The sequence below is a fragment of the Macrobrachium rosenbergii genome, chromosome 7 (genome assembly GCF_040412425.1).
Source record: "Macrobrachium rosenbergii isolate ZJJX-2024 chromosome 7, ASM4041242v1, whole genome shotgun sequence".
Taxonomy (NCBI): Eukaryota; Metazoa; Arthropoda; class Malacostraca; order Decapoda; family Palaemonidae; genus Macrobrachium; species Macrobrachium rosenbergii.
The window spans coordinates 42,743,616-42,762,605 of NC_089747.1; the positions used below are offsets into that span (position 1 = coordinate 42,743,616).

The 18,990-nt window shown below is 35.4% G+C and overlaps 1 protein-coding gene and 1 long non-coding RNA gene across 2 annotated transcripts in view; both read right to left on the bottom strand.

The window, feature by feature from the left end:
* Positions 1-1,331: 1,331 nt before the first annotated feature.
* On the bottom strand, positions 1,332-7,484 carry LOC136840529 (uncharacterized). Its single transcript, XR_010853633.1, has 3 exons — positions 7,294-7,484; positions 2,786-2,969; positions 1,332-2,352 (listed from the first exon to the last, which is right to left on the bottom strand). It is a non-coding gene; the product is annotated as an uncharacterized lncRNA (long non-coding RNA).
* A 4,531-nt stretch (positions 7,485-12,015) lies between these two features.
* LOC136840347 (abnormal spindle-like microcephaly-associated protein homolog) overlaps positions 12,016-18,990 on the bottom strand; it is a 60,033-nt gene continuing 53,058 nt past the window's right edge. Inside the window, 6 exon segments of the mRNA XM_067107043.1 lie at positions 12,016-13,408; positions 14,338-14,460; positions 14,734-14,918; positions 16,630-16,855; positions 18,185-18,358; positions 18,610-18,720. Coding sequence (XP_066963144.1) covers positions 13,175-13,408; positions 14,338-14,460; positions 14,734-14,918; positions 16,630-16,855; positions 18,185-18,358; positions 18,610-18,720 — 1,053 coding nt within the window. The 3' untranslated portion in view covers positions 12,016-13,174.

Below are 18,990 nucleotides of genomic sequence, written 5' to 3' on the forward strand. Positions count from 1 at the left end.
AAAGGTCAGTATTGGATGAACCAAGCTGCGCTGGTTTAGTACTGTGTATTACAAGCTAACAACTGCATAATACAGGTGGTTGTTTTTTAGGGTGCAATAAAAGCAGGTGAAAGATGGTATATACACCCTTTAACCACTACGATGGATAATGAGGGGCAGAGGAATGTTCTGTGACGATGTCTTAAACTAGATGTAGAGAGACTTTTCAAAACTATTTGCAGAAGCCATTTCCATTTTCATGGACAGGTTTTGTAAACGAACCAGACGCATGAATAAATATCTATATAAAATATATTCAGCACGGCAACCCTCGCATTCAATATCACACCAAAATCGGAATATGAATTTTATGTAGTCTTGTATAGACTTATGTTCAAAAACTAATTTTAACAATGCATTTCCTGACCTTTGTCACATTTTTATATTTTGATGTGACACCAACGGCATAAAGTTTAGTAGATTTCTTTTCTGTATGAACTGTTAACATGTCCTTATCTCAAATTTCATAATCGTATATACGAATGATATATAAAACCATCGTTTGCGTCAACGTTTAGTACAAAAGTACCTCTGGCACTTATTACAAAATAAAGAATTGTGCTCTCGCATCGTTTTCAGTTATCAATGAATAAAAGAAATCAAGATATCGAATCTGATAAAAAAATAATAAAGAATCATTCATAAACTTACCGACTTCAGTGGCTGGTTCCTGCTTAATTTTCCCATTTTGATGTCCAAAGTACAGCAGAGTCCGGTCGTTTTTCTACGAAGTCGTTTTGACACAAACTGAAGTCGGTTGTCCTTTTGATACAACCTGAAGTCGTTTTGACACAAACTGAGTCTTTCGACACATCACTGAAGTCCTTTTAGCACAAAACTGAAGTCCTTTCGACACAAACTGAAGTCCTTTCGACACAAAACTGAAGTCCTTTCGACACAAAACTGAAGTCCTTTCGACACAAAACTGAAGTCCTTACGACACAAACTGAAGTCCTTTCGACACAAACTGCAGTCGTTTTGACACAAACTGCAGTCGTTTTGACACAAACTGCAGTCGTTTTGACACAAACTGCAGTCGTTTTGACAAACAGTTGAGTCCTTTCGACACAAACTGGAGTTCTTTTGACATAAGCTGAGCTATTTCGAGGTATCTGAAGTCCTTTTGACAGAAACTAAAGTCCTTCTGATACAAAACCGAAGTCCTTTTGACAGAAACTGGAGTCTTTTCGATACATCAAAAAGTCCATTTGATACAACTCGGGTCTCTTCAGTGTAAGCAATCTAAATGCTAAAATATTTCTCCATGCAGTGACAATTTTTCCTTTATAAAATTTTCGCATTTGAGTACATTAACAAACTTTTGACAAATTTTACCCAAACACTGTTGTAAACAAAAACTTACTTCTTATAACTAGAACAAAGCTTACATGATTCAAATATCTCGCCCATTCTATAACTACCTTAACTTGGTATATAATTTTGTTAATTTTTTTATTAAAATTTTGATTTCGTTATTCCACTAATACTACCACTAGTTTAAGAATGTAAATCTCTCGTTCAAAATTTCTAACGCTATTAACAACTTTGGGGGTCTAATTTACTACAAAAAGGCAATATGTAATATTCCGCTTTAACCAAACGGCTCCTCAAAAATTTAACGTCAGATATGAAAGTCAGATAATTTCCTAACATTGAACTTTTAGTGATAATACCAGAGCGGTGGCCGGTAATGAAGTCACAGGAAAGAAAGTCACAATTTTGGCTAGGAAAAAAAGTCACAGGAAAAAAGTCACAGGAAAAAAAACAGGAAAAATTTATGAAAAAAAGTCACAGGAAAAAAAGTCACAGGAAAAAAAGTCACATTTCTTGGGGGTCATTATCTTTTTGATATTTACAGTCTTTCGTTTCACAATATTTCTGGGGGGTCATTATTTTCTTGATATTTGCAGTCTTTTGTTTCACAGTATTTCTTGGGGGGTCATTATCTTTATGATGTTTACAGTCTTTTGTTGATGTTTATACGGAAATCCCCAACGGGCTTGTACTAAACGGGGTCACTATCTAGGAAAGGTTAATGTGACTTTTTTTTTTTTACCTGGATTGACCACAGCACAGTGTTGGTTCGTCAAGGGATATTCCTTACGTTCTTTGTTTAATGTTTGCTGCTTTATAAAACGCCGCATCTGAGCTTAGTGTTCCGAAAGTTAAAAAGAATCAGTTTGTCGTTAATCAAAGGAATCATTGTTTAACTATAGGCGTAGTAACTCAAAGCTTTAACGATATCTAGAAATTGTTGAGTTGTATCAGATGGTCTTTATGTATGTACTGAAACGGCTTGAAGCGAGGTCTTGTCTGTAAAAAAAAAATATTAATCACGTAATTAGATATATGATCAGTACAAATAGTTTGTGATGGTGTCTTCAGATCCACATAAAATTGCATTTTGTAGTTCCCTAGATTATGTATCTATGTGGTAACGAAAAAAACTAATTTCAAATCGCAGTGTCGTGTAACAAAATATCAGAAATGCTTAAATACCCTCTAGGTGTGTTCAGTGCAACTGATTTGTTTATTCTGTTACCAGTTTCAGACATTAAACAGTCTTTAGTTTGTGTAGTTGTTCAAATCTGTACACACTGCCAAATTCTAATACAATGGTAGGCAGAGTGCAATTTCTTCATAAAATACTACTGAAAGTGTGCCAGTATTCAGCAGTGTTTATTTCATCCACCTGATGTAATGAAATGAAACCGAGTACAAAACACTTCACATTCAAATATCATACCTTGTGTTGATAGTCACTGGGTGGTCAAACATTCCCTCTATCAGTCGTTAATACTCTCTTTCAGGAAGTTTCTTAATCTGGGCTGTCGGTATACTGAAGAAATTTAGCAGTTGTATCAAACTCCCAGATTCAGACGGGCCGAAAATTGTGCAGACATATATAAGGCAACATACGGGTTGGGTACCTGAAAAAATTTAAGGATTTTTCAAACACCTGCCACCTTCATAATTCATGATACATATATCAGTGTATTTTCCTGTTGAAACTTAAATCTTGAAGCAGAAAGTACGTTCAATCCAGCCCTATTTGAAAGTATTTCTCTTAGAGCAAAGGAAAGCAGCGTCACTTTATAACAAATTAAGTAACTTAAGTGAGAGAACTTTAACTAAAGATTACATTTAAATATGGTGGCTTATTAATGACGCAACAAGGTCATAAAGGCACTCTTAGCCATTGAGCAAACACGAATGTAGGTATCTGTTGCATCGAGCTAGGTATAGCTTGATCTCTTTCTTTGTGCTAGACCTATGGCGATATGCACATTTTTATTCTCCGATGAAGTTAACTGGCACCTTGGTAAAAAAGACACATAGTAACCCAGAACCTGATACCAACTGGAAAATAAGCCCAGTCACAAGTCTGTGTTTACTGGGGTCTTACAGTAATTTTAGCCTCCTAGCCTCCAAAGTGGGGTATTATACAGTAGACTCCTATTTTTTTTTTTTTGAAAAGGACTTTCACACAGACATTTCCTCCAAAATGCAACTGAATCCCTATCATTAGTGTTAATATAAGTTCATTATGCCTTTGATAAATTGAGTAAAGGAGGTATTAAAGGTGTAACAGAAGGAAAACCTCTCAGTTGCACTATGAAACAACTGTTAGGAGACAGTTGAGGAAAGTAAGATGGAAGAGAATATGAACGGAGGTACAATAAAAAAGAATGCAAGGGGTTGCAGCTAGGCGCCGAAGGGACGTTGCAAAGAACCTTCAGTAATGCCTACAGTGAACCGTGTGAAGTGCACTGTTGGCGCCACCCACCTACGGTGTCCACAATTTTAGTATTGTAAAAATGGACCCTCTGGTGTTTTTCTGTCAAAATAACTTGCACTAGAGCAACAATGTGATCACTGAATACATACGGAACAGCAAGTTTTAACTAAAAAATAAGTGATCAACTTACATCTGTGGTGTAAAATTGGTTAAGATAAAACTTGTCAAGCTTTATCTTAAGCGTCTATGGTACTGGAAGCCTAGAAAATTAAATGTTTGCTAACCTGTGCAAATGCATCTACATCTCTCTCAATAGGGTCTATTACTCTTGGCTGAATTTCTAATAAATATACAACCTCCTCCAATATTTTTACATTAATGTATTAAGTCTAATAAAAAAATATAACATACGATGCTTAAACTATCATGGTTAAAAGTCACACCTTCACTTGTGACTTTAAAGATTATGCAAGTTCATTTTTCATCAGCGTATATTTGTAACCAACACAAAACTGAATGATGGTCAACTCATTCAAACTGGATAGCATTTTATATATAGATTATTAATATGCTTCACACCTGAATAGCACTTTTGACTTAAAAACTACTCGAATTTATTAGAGAGAAAATCAATTTGAATATACTTCAATCCACACTCTAGCCGTTTTGAAAAAGAAAGCATTAAATGAATGCAGTGCCCATCATTAGTCTAACAAGTTAAAACTGAAAACCACTTATAGAACTACTATGCTTCATGATAAACATTACCTACATTTAGACTGTGTCGGTGCGTACTAAACTTTCCTTACTTACGATGATGTTATTAACATCTTAATCAAAAATATATCCTCAGCATATTTCCCTCAATTTGGCGGAACATATCCAAAATGCATTACGAGTTTGATTTTATTGACGACTATTCTTTAATAACCTACCAAAAACATATCTACCTGATTCAGTCTTTATGCCTTTGTGAACAGCAAATTTGCATAACAGAATTAAACACCTTGTTACTTTTATCAAAAGTCAATACAGTTTGACTTAAAATAATGTAAGGGTGCCTACCTTATTTAACAATTCTCAAGCCTTTTCTGGTATTTGATTTAGCCCATAGGAAAGGAGATGCCAGTCCACTACTAAAATATGATTTTACTTAATTACTAAATGTAAACCATTATGATATGAAAAACTCGACCTCTGTAATGAGTTCCAGGTGAAACGCATTGAGCCTTTTGTCACAAGAATTTAGGCCCAAAGGGGGTGGGGTGGGGAACTATGGGGGTGGGAACGGGGTGACAATAAATTGGGAACGGGGGTGACAGGGGGTTCCCAAATGACAAGCAATACTATTAAGAGATTAAACCAGTAAGAGAAGAGCCAGAAGGGGGTGTATTTTAGAGAGAGAGAGTTTAAGGAGAGAGAGAGAGGGGGTGTTAAGGAGAGAGAGAAGGTTTTCATAGAGAGAGAGGGGGGGTGAAAGAGATTTTTGTTGAGAGAGAGAGAGAGAGAGAGAGAGAGACAGCGGACTCATTCAGATTTTAACACTTTAAACGAGACTGATTTCAAGACTCAAGAAAGAAACCGGCTGGTGAAGGGACGCCAAACCCCCTTTACCCGTAGTGCAAAACACCAAACAACCACCAAATTTAGTATTATGGTTATGAAAAAACGTTATCTTTTAAATGATCTTCTTGCAAAATATTCAAAGACACTAAGATGAAAATTAGATATCTTCCGGCTGATTACACACAGGATTACCGTAAAAACAAACAAAAGACTGAGTGGGCGGTTCTCACTCGTTTCTCCGAACCAAACTACAAATGTCGACGTTCTTTCTCTTAAAGTTTTTATACCGATAAAATAAGCCAAAGTAAAAGATCTTATAGTATTACAAAAATTGATATAAAGACTGATTGAAACCGGATTCATAAAGGTCATTATTCGTCCAAGGCTTCCTCTCCCATCCAAAAATGCAGTTTAGGCCACCAGCTGCGAATTGATTAAACCAATAACGAAGAGCCAGAATTAGGTAATTCAATTCGAAGATGTTTATGAAGTGAAAACACCTTTTTGTTCAGTACCAAAGTCGGCTCACCACAGCATCGTTTATTAATAAAACTAATAGCAGCATGTTTAATTTAAACGGTGTATATAATGCATCCCAGCAAACACCAAATTAATCATAGGAGAAATTTATAATGATAAGAATTTAGGAAATTTAACAAAGATAATTCGATGTGACTTTCTCTTAAAGCTTTAATACGCTGCAGTGATTCCAAAGACCTTAGGTATAGACATCACTTGAAAAATTTAGAGATAATTTGAGTAATTTACAGAGATTGAGAAATTCACAGAGATAATTTAAGAAATTTGCACCGTCAATTTTATAGACATCATTTGAAAAAATCTACAGAGATAATTTGAGTAACTTCTTACAGATAATTTGAGAAATTTAAGAGATATTTTGAGTAATTTACAAAGATTGAGAAATTCACAGAGATAATTTAGTTCTGTCTTTATGCTTTTATGAAAAACAACGGAGTGGTATATAAGTTTAAACAGCACCAACTGTCGTAGTTTATAAAAGGGAGTCATTTAAAATTGTCACAAAAAGAAGAGATTTCCTTGATGAAATATCATCCCAGAGGCCGGACTCTGTTCACAGTTGACATTCTATCAATAAATCCTAAAGTGGAGGGTATATTGATTGATTTTAGCAAATACCTTTCTTCACCTTGACACAAAAGGCCACGACGATTTTTTGAAGGGGTAGTAGTAGCCCCTGTAATGTCAGTATTTCATAGTTTGCAAATGACCCCATAACTTTATCAAAACAAAGAGACGTCTAACATAATTTGTATGAATGCTCTCTCTTGATTTAAATGACTGAATATTCCATTTATTTAAGTTGAGGAATCAACATGACAAAATTATGATTAAAGTTTAAAAGTATAAAATCATAACATACACAACAGTTTTGAAACCAATATAAAACATTAACACCCTAAATTTCGTAAAGCACCGTAGTAGGTATACATATATACACCCTATCCAACTTACCCCGAATTTCAGATGCAACAATTAATTTTGCTAAATTTTTCAAACAGCATCACACTCCACACTCCTAAGTGGGTTACCGCTAACTACAATATACTCAAAACCCCATCATTTGTATACATACACCGTTAAAGTATGGAGTGGACATTATTAAACCACCTGCGGCAGTAACTTCTACAGTTTTTTCCTGACTAAAGGCCTTCGTATAGTAATATTTCAGTCACTATACCTTACTTACCTTTCTTGCCAGAGAAAATACATGAATAAAATTTATCAAACCATTATCAGTCACTATTTGGGACAAGTACCTAGTGTAATTATCACACCTGTAACCAGTTACATGACTTCATAATCTACTACCTTTAGTCCCATGTTCGCATGACCTTACATTTCAATTTCTTAACTTTCAACACTAACCATGCCAACAGGAAATTAAATAAGATATAAACGCCGAATACCTTTGCCATCCATAAGACCTGACGATGTTCATCAACCCTAAATCACAAGGAATTTTCCAATTTCGTTGAAGGAATTCGGTCATTTACAACCGTACATCTTAACTGCCTCCACTAACGCTGGTGACTGATTGCTGTCCAGGACTGTCCTAGACCAAGGCCCGGTTCCGAGAACCAAACGGCAGTTCTGTCATGGTTCCAGCGACCTACCAATTAAGTCGTTACAAACAGGACAAACATTCTATAAAATAGCTAAATAAAATCATATTGAAACACCTGAAGAAAACTTTGACAGGCTTGATATAAAAAACGTGATAACTTGCCTTTATTGAAACGTAGCCTATTCAAAACTGTAGCACCTGTAGGTTTGCTTTTGCGAAGCCGTACACCCTTCTCCAATAAATTAACAGATGAATAAACCGTAATTTTCCAGTCAATGGCCCTGACAGATCGATCCCAGCGGGGATGTGATGATTATGTTAGGTTAGTGCGCTCATGAGTCTACAGATGTTCCTTGCTAACGAGTGAAATGAAAGTGTGGGAAAGGAAAGTGGAAATATTGCTCTATATTAGGAACGGTCTCTGGTGATACATTTTGTGAATGTGTGCGTGTGCGCGTGCTCTCACAGCGGCTGTATGTTCAAGCATGAATAAAGGTCTGCAGAGCTATTTAAAACCCTCTTTTGACATTCTTCCACATGGTTCCCCGTTATATGCACGCGGAATAGGCTATTTGTATGCGAAAGGAAATGTCCACACTTCAATTGTAAGAAGGCTGTAAAATGGTTTTACTAATAGACCACAGTATCCTGCGATGAGCTAATTAGTTTATACAAGTAGAGTCCCAAGCCATGATGATTGAGAGTTGGGAGTGAGCCCCAAACCTTCCCAACACCAATAACAAATATCACGGACTCAATGCCAGCAGTTTTTTTTTACTTAACCGTTCTTTATCGAGAGAGAGAGAGAGAGAGAGAGAGAGAGAGAGAGAGAGAGAGAGAGAGAGAGAGAGAGAGAGAGACTGATTGGTGGGCGTGACCGTTGTTGGAACCTACAATCTGGGAGTTATAGACGGGTGGTGTCGCAAAGGAAAGCTTTCCCAGAATGAAATCTGATAAAGATGAAAGCTTTCGAATGTAAGCCTAGTCCTACCTCACATATATAGCTTATGCATTCCCCTCCTTACAGCCACCCCACACGCTCACGCGTACCGCACACACACACACACACACACACACACACACACACACACACACACACACACATTTTAAACTCAGATTGCATAACGACAAATGTATTGAGTGCCTGCGCCCGTTGACCGCAAATATACGTCCTTTTCAAAACTGAAGTTTAAATCATTGTGAAAATCACGAATGGTCTAGATCTGTGTATTTTCATGGTGATTTAGAGTCTGTTGCGTTTCCGTGTAACAGCTCGACAAAAGAACTAGACTAATTGCTGAACAGGAAATCTGTCGCATAATGAAGAACGCTATAGATCGATCGATTATTGAAATAACCCCAAGATTTTCTCGCTTAGATGTTTAGATGAACGTTGCGGATTCCCACTGGATTTGCAAAATATATTGTTTCTGGAGATTCTGAAGACAGAATATTGCTAGGAAGATGTTCTATCCTAGCTAGACGCTATCCAGTTGTTGATGAACCAGAATTGTACAAAGAAATTCAAAACTATAAAATGTTGATAAGTAACAGCTGATTTTCCTGAACCAACAAGTGCAACTGATTAACCATTGCTTTACAAATTTTGCTAACGGCTGGGGTTTTATTGCTAGTTGTGACAGGTCCTTCACGAAGCTCAAATTAATCCTTACATACTTGAGGACCTCAATGACTCAAGAACGGGCTAAGTAACTTGACAATATTAAATTTTGAGTTTAATTGATGCAAACGCACAAGTTCGTGGTATATTTGGAAACATTTATCAACCTGTTTAATAATCCTCGTAACACTACAAATGGCAGGGTCCTCACATAAAACATGAGTTTCAAAACTAGGAATACAACAGAAATATATCTATACAATTGCAAGGTTACATTCGCTATATGATTTTCAAAAATAGTAGATGCCACAGTCAGAAAAATGGCTTACAAATCATCTAATCACAAGCAGGTCTTATCTCACCAGTTCCAGATTTATAGTTGTGATACTGGAAAACGATATAGTGGGGTTTACGCTAGGTCTGAATAAAGCGGTGATTGTTGCTTGCAAAAGTCTGGGCGTGAAGCGTACATATTCATGCGCTTTATGTAGGTGTGTAAATTTCTAATACTTATCACCTAAGATTCATGGACTAGCACTCTTATTTTTCACGTAGGCATATGCGTAACGATATTCACTTAATATCACTGCTTGTTCCACACAATTTGCCAAAAATAGTGTTAGCACTTGATAACGAAATTACGATTACTACTGTCAAATCTTATTTGTTATAAAAAACATCTTATTTTCAGCGTCTTACAGTAGGCATGGTCAATATCGTCAGTTGGTAACTCTCTTAAGAACTGAATAAAAGTTGTGCCCTTAGCCTGCAGGTATGTTATAAATTCTACCTTGAACCACAGAGGATTAAAAAGTCTTACCGAGGGCATCGAACCAAAGTAATCCTCAACAGCCTCAGAATATTGACAAAAATTTGAAGAGCCTAGTTTTGAGAAGTATATCAGGGTTCTTCACAGCTTCGAACATCACCTTTTTCAATACACAAAACACTTAATCTCTTAACAACGCATTTTTAATCATTTCAGTGGTTATCCGGAACCTCTGAACTTGAAATGCCTTGTTCTTACCAGAAACCATTCTTCTTTCTACAAGAGCTTATACATAAACACTGAAGTCTTCTTCCATTCATCACAGTTAGGAAAGATGTCAGGGAACTGCTTTGACCAATCAGAGGCCTCCACCATACCCAACATTTCTATCAACCTCTTTCATTGCCTGAAGGATTTGCATTTTGGCTTTTTTGAGTCTGTTAGGAACTCTCTTCTGGGTGGTGTTTTGATAATGTATACGTGGTGTTTATGAGCATGTAAATACATAAATGATGAAACTGAAAATCGGTTTAGTATCAATAAATGGCAGAAGGTGGAGGAAGGTTTGGTGTTTAGGCAAACTGTTGTAATTTATTCTATATAACTTGTGAACGCTGCCACCATAACACTGATAGCAGTTTCTGTGAAGGCGCTTTATGTTAAACTTACTATAAGTACTTTCTGATAAATCATACATTGTTATAAACATATGCTTCATTATTTTGCTGTGAGAGTTTTCTATTATCCTCTTGATTTTGATATAAAGTCGCCTTTTCTAATACAGTAAGCAAAACCCAAAATACTATTTGATATTCTACCCTTTTCTTACTTGTTATGCCTATATGCAAGACATACCATTCAATGAAGATTATCCTCAGTAAAGTTTAGTTAAATAACTATTATGCTGGGTGAGTATATACAATTATCAAATGATAAAAGACTAACATTTTTGGATGAATTCAAATGATTCCAGTAACAGACCTTTGGGCCATATTTACATTAGTTTGTGCAGTAATTAAAAGAAAATGAAACAAATTTTAGTAGTAAAAGAAAATGAAATTTGATGGCTCTCTAAATTCAAAAAGCTCCGTAATTCCTAAAATCATTATAGTGTATATTCTGTCATATTCCTTTACAAATGTAATTTTTCAAGCAGTTTATATGGTAAATATCATTCGCTTTTCTTTATATAACTGTATGGTCTGCTTTAACAATATCTAAAATTAATTAAGAGATTTGAAACTCCACCTAGATGGCAGTTTTGCACAGACAGTTTTTATTCAAAATTTCACTTTCAACTTACTTTCTAATTAATAATTCAGTGTGTTATTTGCAATCCTGCTATCCATTGCAACTAATACCACATTAACTTAGGTCTAATGAACAAAATTTTTATCATAATGTTGCAATGACGAACTACTTCAGAAGTTTTTAAATCCCAGCATTCAGTTATGGAAAATGCTTTGACAGTGAATATTTATGCTGACGAACATTCGTTGACCATGAAACAAATCCTGAGCAACTATGGAAACCTTATAAATGTATCCATTTGCCTTCCTAAAGAAAAATGTGCTTCAATATCCCACTTTTATATAACCATAATTTGCTTCCTTAATTAGGAATGGAATAGACTAGAATTTAGGTAAAGAGCAAGCGCTGGGACCTGAGGTCATTCAGCGCTGAACGGGAAATTGAGAGTGGAAAAGTTTGAATGGTGTAACAGGAGGAAGACCTTGCAGTCGCACTATGAAACAATTGTTAGAGGGTGGGAAGTCAGCTGGAAGAAAGAGACTATGAAGGGAGGTACAGTAAAAGAAAGAAAGGGGTTGCAGCTAGGGGCTGAAGGAACTCTGCAAAGAACCTTAAATAATGCCTACAGTGCACCACATGACATGAACTGAGAGTTATTAATGATCTTATCCCAAATAATAAACATCATAGTCTTTTTAAATATTTTGGTTTGTTTTAGCCCCCTCAAATCTAAACACCAGCATGAATGAATTTCTCTGAATACTGGAAAAATTTAGGTAGGAATTTTTGAAAGCAGACAATCAATTTCCAACCAACCTAATTACATCACAAATAACTTATTATTAATAATAAGAGTTTCTGATCATGGCCACCACTATAATATCACTGCTATTTTATGAAAGGGAAAATTAAAAAAGAAAATATAAAAGTTAAACCATTTATTCACTTTTCTTGTCCAATAATGCAAGTATACAGTATAAGAAAAATAAGGAAATGAACTAACATTAATATCAAAAAGTTATATATCAGGTACAGTTTATGCAGTAGAATATGAATAAAGCTAGGCAAAAATAATTCTTGAAACTAATAATGCTTTCTTTTTTGATAAACATATGAATATCAACCACAAAATCTATATACATAAAAATCATTACGCTTAAATTCTGAAAAAGGAGGTGGAATGTTTAACATTTAACTCAACACTGACCAATAAGCTGGTGGATCTTAATGAAATGCAGTGTAGCTGAAAACATTTTAACATTCAGTTTATGAAAGGAAAAAATATAATGGCCAATACCCTTAGGAAATAATTTATAATGACAGTAAAATGGACAAGACCACATACTAAAAGTTTACAAGTCTAAAAACATACGATGCTTTAGCAATGTCAACAGAGCTCACATGAACACAATTGAACCAAGTCTAAGAGAGAGCAAATATCAGACATTCATGGCATTTGTACAATGGTTCCACAGAAAATGACAAAGCATAGAAAGAAACTGTTCAAGTTTACTAAATGAACGTTGATGGAACATGAATGACCATTCTATGAAAATATGAAATATCTGTTAATAATTAAAAAATTGGTAGTCAGCCTTTTAACATAACTCTTGTAACTAAATCTAATAAAAATAAAACATATAAAGTGAAAAAGGGCAGAAATGTATAGGACAAAATAATAAAACAGTAAAAATATGTACATTTAACATGAAATTACACAAAGACAGTGGATACATTTGCAAGTTATCCCCATCCACTTTTCCAAACTGAGTGATCAAAAATAGATGTGTACTAAATAAAAGGTTAAATGTTTAGAAAAAAATATTCTTACAAGTTTATGAAAAGGAATTTCATCCTGAAAGCTTAATGAATAAGAATGTTAATGTTAAATGAATATATTACAGTTTGATGAAATTATGAATATCATCTATCCTAGAAGAAAAAGTAGTACTGACACAGAACATATAGTGCAAGATGACAGACTTATAAGAAATCAAGTCATAAAATATCTTAAAATGGAGAAAAATACTGTACATGACCTTATAATAAAACTCTAACCAAAATTCACAATGCATAAATACACTATGCATTCCCTTCTAATCTTGCTAACAGCGTGACTATGGCCACAATTGGGTTGTTAAACTGCCTCAATCTGTTGCCTCTCAAGAACCAATCTGGTTTTAAACTTGGCAACTGAGATGGAGGTAACGGAACATACTTAATCGGTCGCTGGCCTCGACGGCTGGCATTCTCCTTCCTGATCATGAGGGATTTCAAACTGGATAGGTTTTCTTTCACCTTTGCGCTGGCCATTTCCTGAAATATGAAAAATGATCACTTTACACACATGAGGATACCAATCTTGAATCTATTTCAGTAACTTGCACTAAGCACATTGTACAATGCCAAGCAAAAGCTGGCTGTGATTGATCCTACAAATCACCCAAACAAGAGTAGTTCACAAACATTAACAATCTCCTCCACAAATACAACCATAACTACAAAACAGTTCCACATTACAACAACTCTTGATACCCCTCAATTTACTGCTAATGATTTTATTTTTGTTTCTCACAAGTACTAGTATGTTATAGGTTGTCCCAGCAGCATAAAGCCAACTAAATCTATTACAACAACTATCTTTATACCAAACCTGCTTAGATTAAAATAAAGTTTATATTTTGGGTGTGTAACCAACATCAGCGGAGAATGTGTTTCAGCATTAAACAGTAACATAGCTGTCATGTGCCTCTCGTTTACATAACGCTTCAGTACACGATATCTAATGTAACTAGCGCGGGAAATTCTCATATATTGAATGTGTTCAGTTCATAGGTATTGTACAGTTATTGCAATGCTTTTCTCACACCTGGTATTGAATCCTATATGAACTACCTCAGACCATGATTCTGTAAGTTCCACCACATGGAGTAAGATATGATTCCTTATTGCATGCTTAGCTTCAGTGCTCATGTATTTTGTATCATATCATTTATATGCTAGTATACTTTGTATCTCTCTTCTTGCCTCTCACTACAATGCACTCCACCCAATAAACAGAAACAAAAGATTGCATTTATATCATCCTACATCCCGGATATTCGACGACAACCATGGAATCGATACTGACAACCAATCATCTCTTCCCACAGGTAAACACAATGTCAGTTGGAAGCCACTGACATGTAACTGCCATAAATATAATAGCTAAAAGTAGTCAACAAAAATACACAAATAATATTTACCTGGTGAGGGGGAGTTGACGTTGCAAAGATGTAAAGCAGCGTGCAGCATTTACAAAATATATCAGGGCACTTCTCATAATATATAGTCATCAGTTGGATTATAGACGGGAACAAACCATCAAGCTTGAAAAGAAAACAAGTTCCACTTTATCAATAAAAGTTATTTTTATTTATATGAATAATTCATTCAACTTTTAAAATAAAAATCCTATTCTGTGACTTAATGACTATTTCATATTGATTCCCATCCTATTAGGCTTCAATCACTATGTGGATCCTTTATTTATAATTTTTCATTCCCACACTGGAGTTATTCATTTGTACACCCCTTGACTTCTTGTTCATCTTTTTATGAATATGAGAACCCAATAAAAATAACTAAAATTTGCAGCTTACCTTATGCACAGCCTGTGCAGTAGTGTGGTACTTTGACAGATTTATGAATACATCCAGAACATTGCTGATTATATCCATGTGTGGCACTGATCTGTTACTTGTCCTCAAAATAAAAACAAGACTCTTAAGAGCACCACTTTCTGTAAGCTTGACACAACATGGTGGAGACCACCGTGTGCTGGTGTCTGAAAAGAAAGTCGACCAAGTTTATCATGAAACATATTTATGCAATGAAGAAACTAATTGGCATGACTTCAAGGAGCAATGAAATATTGTGTCAATATTTGTATGGTATTAGAGAGACAACAGTACAAATAAACATCAAAGTTCTGATCTTCCAGGAACAATGTTTGTGATGAAAAAAGCCAAACGGATATAAACTTGCCTAGTAAACTTCCCCAGAGTTAAATACCCAGGTGAAAAAGAAAGGAACACAGCAGAAGAGTGCATTTAAACATTTATTAACCATTTATCAAGATTGAAAATCTAAAATACCTATGGCAAGTAAAGTATGCTTCAGCATACCCAGACTATGGGAGACCATGATGCTGACTATGGTAAAACTCAAAGTCTGATATTACAGTATGTATCAGTTGCATGGTCATCACTAAATGGGGTGCCTGAGATGACAGACAAAAAAATTAATGCCACCTTACTAACACTCATCAATTAAGCAATGGAAACCTAAGGGGAGGATATTGAGTACTAAAACTTTCAGTACCAAACAATTCTGCAAGCATGAAAAATGTATGTATAGATATACAGTATATACTAGTTAACATACTTCTCTTTTCACTGTGAATCAAGTGCTCCAGTATGACTGACCAATCACCCTCTGTGACCCTAGTTTAAGTTAACAATAATTTAACAAAGCCACCAATTTAAGGTTCTATATTTTCCTAAGACTGACCTAGTTTCATTTTATCTATTCATACACACATAAACCAATCTCTTCCACAGATCTAACCAGAGTTGAATTTGCTACCATGTTCAGAAAGTTAATCTCTTGAACAAGAATACAGACATCCATCAAATGTGGTGCTGACATAACTGATCATCGTGACAGTTAAATTTCCACTTGAAATGCAAATTTTATTTTTAATATTACAGATGTTATGTAGTTTTCATATTGAACTTTATACTACTGTACTGACATGAAAATTGGAATCAGGTCCTCTGTAATTAAATAGTTTCAACCATTGCAATGAGAAGAGGACCAACTAGTGAGAAAAGTGGTAGATTTGGAAGGCCCAGTCCACTAAAGGAAAGGAAAAAGGCTTGGATTGCATGGGAATTCTGGGAGGAGTATGCAAGAGTAGAAAGCTCATAACATGTCAACCTCCATAATGGGAAAGCTAATGTAAAAACTATAATGATGATGAATTAATGCCCTTAACTCTCCTATGGCTGGCACAAAAGTAAGCTGACATCTTATATTTATCAGACCCAAGAATTTCACCAGTAAAAGAAACATCTAACCAATTTACAGCAAAATACCAATAGCTATCCATACAATAAGAGAAAAAGAATCAAAACCAAGAATTATATAGCTAAATGGTAACAAATCTCATTCTGTAAGCAAAATTCAAGGAAGCTGGTTGCATGGATTACGAAGGTCAAAACTGCAGCACAAGGAGACAAAATGTGAAGACAAAAAATAAATAAAAATAAAGGCAAAAAATTATGCCTGTTTATAGAAAACTGTTGAATGTCAAGTTCCCTTCATACCATTCACTTCCATAATATATAATTCTCTGCCTCTAATTCCCTGCTTCTTTCCAAGAACCAAAAGCCAAGCTTATTTTGAACTGGCATGAAAAACTAATGCAATTTTACTATGGCAAAGATGCTACAATCAACACTTCTAAAACTGTTGACCAAGCATGGACAACTCACCCAAGTACATGACTGCAATCAATAAGCGCTTCAGGTCCTTGTACATCAGGAGGAAATTGATGGCACACTCTGTTTTGTATCCGATGCGTTTGGAATCTGTTGCATCATGGGTAGCTGCAGCCAGACGTTTGCGAATCTCCTCCAGCTTCTTTCCACCCAGAGATTGCCTTGTGAATCTGCCACGCCAAGCTGACTGTATCGTGAGCGCAGCTTCATGCCGACGTCTCTGCAATACAATAAAAAGAAAATTTTTGTATGCAGTTTAGTTTAAATACAACCTATAAATACAGACACCACCCTACTCACAAATGAATTACGTTCAGGACGACCGTTTGTATGTTGAAGTGTTTGTAAGTTGGTTACTGTACTCTTCATGACTATTTAAGTACAGTATGATATAAAATCAATAGTGTACAGTAGGTTTTTTCATCTTAGAACACAATACACTACATACAGTACTGTATGTACAGAATAAGCAAGCAAAAACAAAATTTGAACTTAAAGGTGGCAAAGGGGAGCACTCTGAACACAATTTTAATTTGCGGTCCCGTTTGTTGGTATCTGAATGTTTGTAAGTAGGGTATGTCTGTAACTGAATATTTGTTAGTACTCTTTTGTAATTATTAAATTAAAGAACCTCTGGTACTTATTACAGAGCAACACACAAGGCACACTGAGGGACTGCACAACAGATTTGACAACACAAAAGTTAAAATTTTCAAGACATTAAAACTGACAGCAATTTGAAATAAAAGAAAATACTATTACTGTTGTATAATGTTAATGGTCCAACAAAGACAAAAAATATGGGAACATAGCCCTAATTATTAAATAGTAGTTCACAGTTTAACCAAAACATGATTAAAACCACTGGAATCTCTTACAGATGGCCAAAAGTGTTCAGTTTTAAACTAGGAGTAAAACTTGGAGCAGGTGTAAGAGAAAAAATGTTGGATCTGAGCAGGAAGATATCAGAGGAATAGATGAAAAGTATGACAGAAACTACAATGCAAGCTAAGAACAAAGTTGGAGCAAAGAACCTCTGGTGCTTATTACAGAGCAACACACAAGGCACACTGAGGGACTGCACAACAGATTTGACAACACAAAAGTTAAAATTTTCAAGACATTAAAATTGACTGCAATTTGAAAAAAAAAAAAAAAAAAAAAAAAAAAAAAAAATACTATTACTGTTGTATAATGTTAATGGTCCAACAAGGACAAAAAACATGGGAACAGCCCTGTATGGTAGTACGGAAACCTCTCCGAAGCTGACAACATCCACAATTTTTCCATCATGACAGTTCAAGTTTAAGAGGAGAAAAAATCCAACATAATTCCTGGTGGTGGACATGACAATACAACTCCTAAACAGAATAAATAAACTTTAAGTCTGTCACAAGTTTTTGTAACAATAAGGCAGGACATTTACTCTTATGTTTAAATCTCTCTTATCCATGCTGGATGTTGAAACTTTAGACAATATCTTTCATTCAATATCTGGTATAAAAGATCAAAACACAAAACAGTTAAACACACAAAATGTATTACTCACATCCTTCTTCTGCTCCATCTTTTTCCTCCAAGCCCTCTGAATGATGACAGCACTAGCCCGTTTCTTCAAGAATCGAGATCTTTCCAATTTAGCTCGGACCCAGCGCTGTATTCTAACAAGATGCGTGATGTTTCTCTGCATAATCTTTCTTGTTACATAGCGGCGGTAACAGTGCTGTGGAAATGGAGAATGATATTAACAATCGAACCCCCTTTACGCATACAGTAGATCTGAGGGAGAATATCAGTGAAAAATGATGCACAAGACTAGTAGCAAATCATCAGCCAAGTCTTTGATATCTTTTCCCAGTTAAAATGACTTTAAAGATAGTTTTTCATGGTAAAGAGAGAGAGAGAGAGAGAGAGAGAGAGAGAGAGAGAGAGAGAGAGAGAGAGAGAGAGAGAGAGAGAGAGAGAGATACTTACCTGGATCACAATTGCAGACATATGGATCTTTATAACTTTGATGATTCTTTGTAGGGAAGCACTACGTCTTTCCCTTAGGCGTTTCCGGACCTGCCAACCACGTACATGGGCCTACAAATAAACTAAAGGTTACCGAAGAACAGTCTAAAGAGGTAAAAAAAAAAAGAGGAAACAACCTTGACAACTTGGAACCACACCTTCACAATAGTGATGTTCCACTTGCACTCGGAGTAGAATACAAATCATTCATATCCAGTTACAGAATCAGCAACATACTCATGTATCAGTAATGATACGTCTTTCTCTTTCTCTTGGAACTGGTAATTCTACTTAAAAAGTTTTAATTCTGAACTACTCCATAGTACCTCAATAATCATTAAA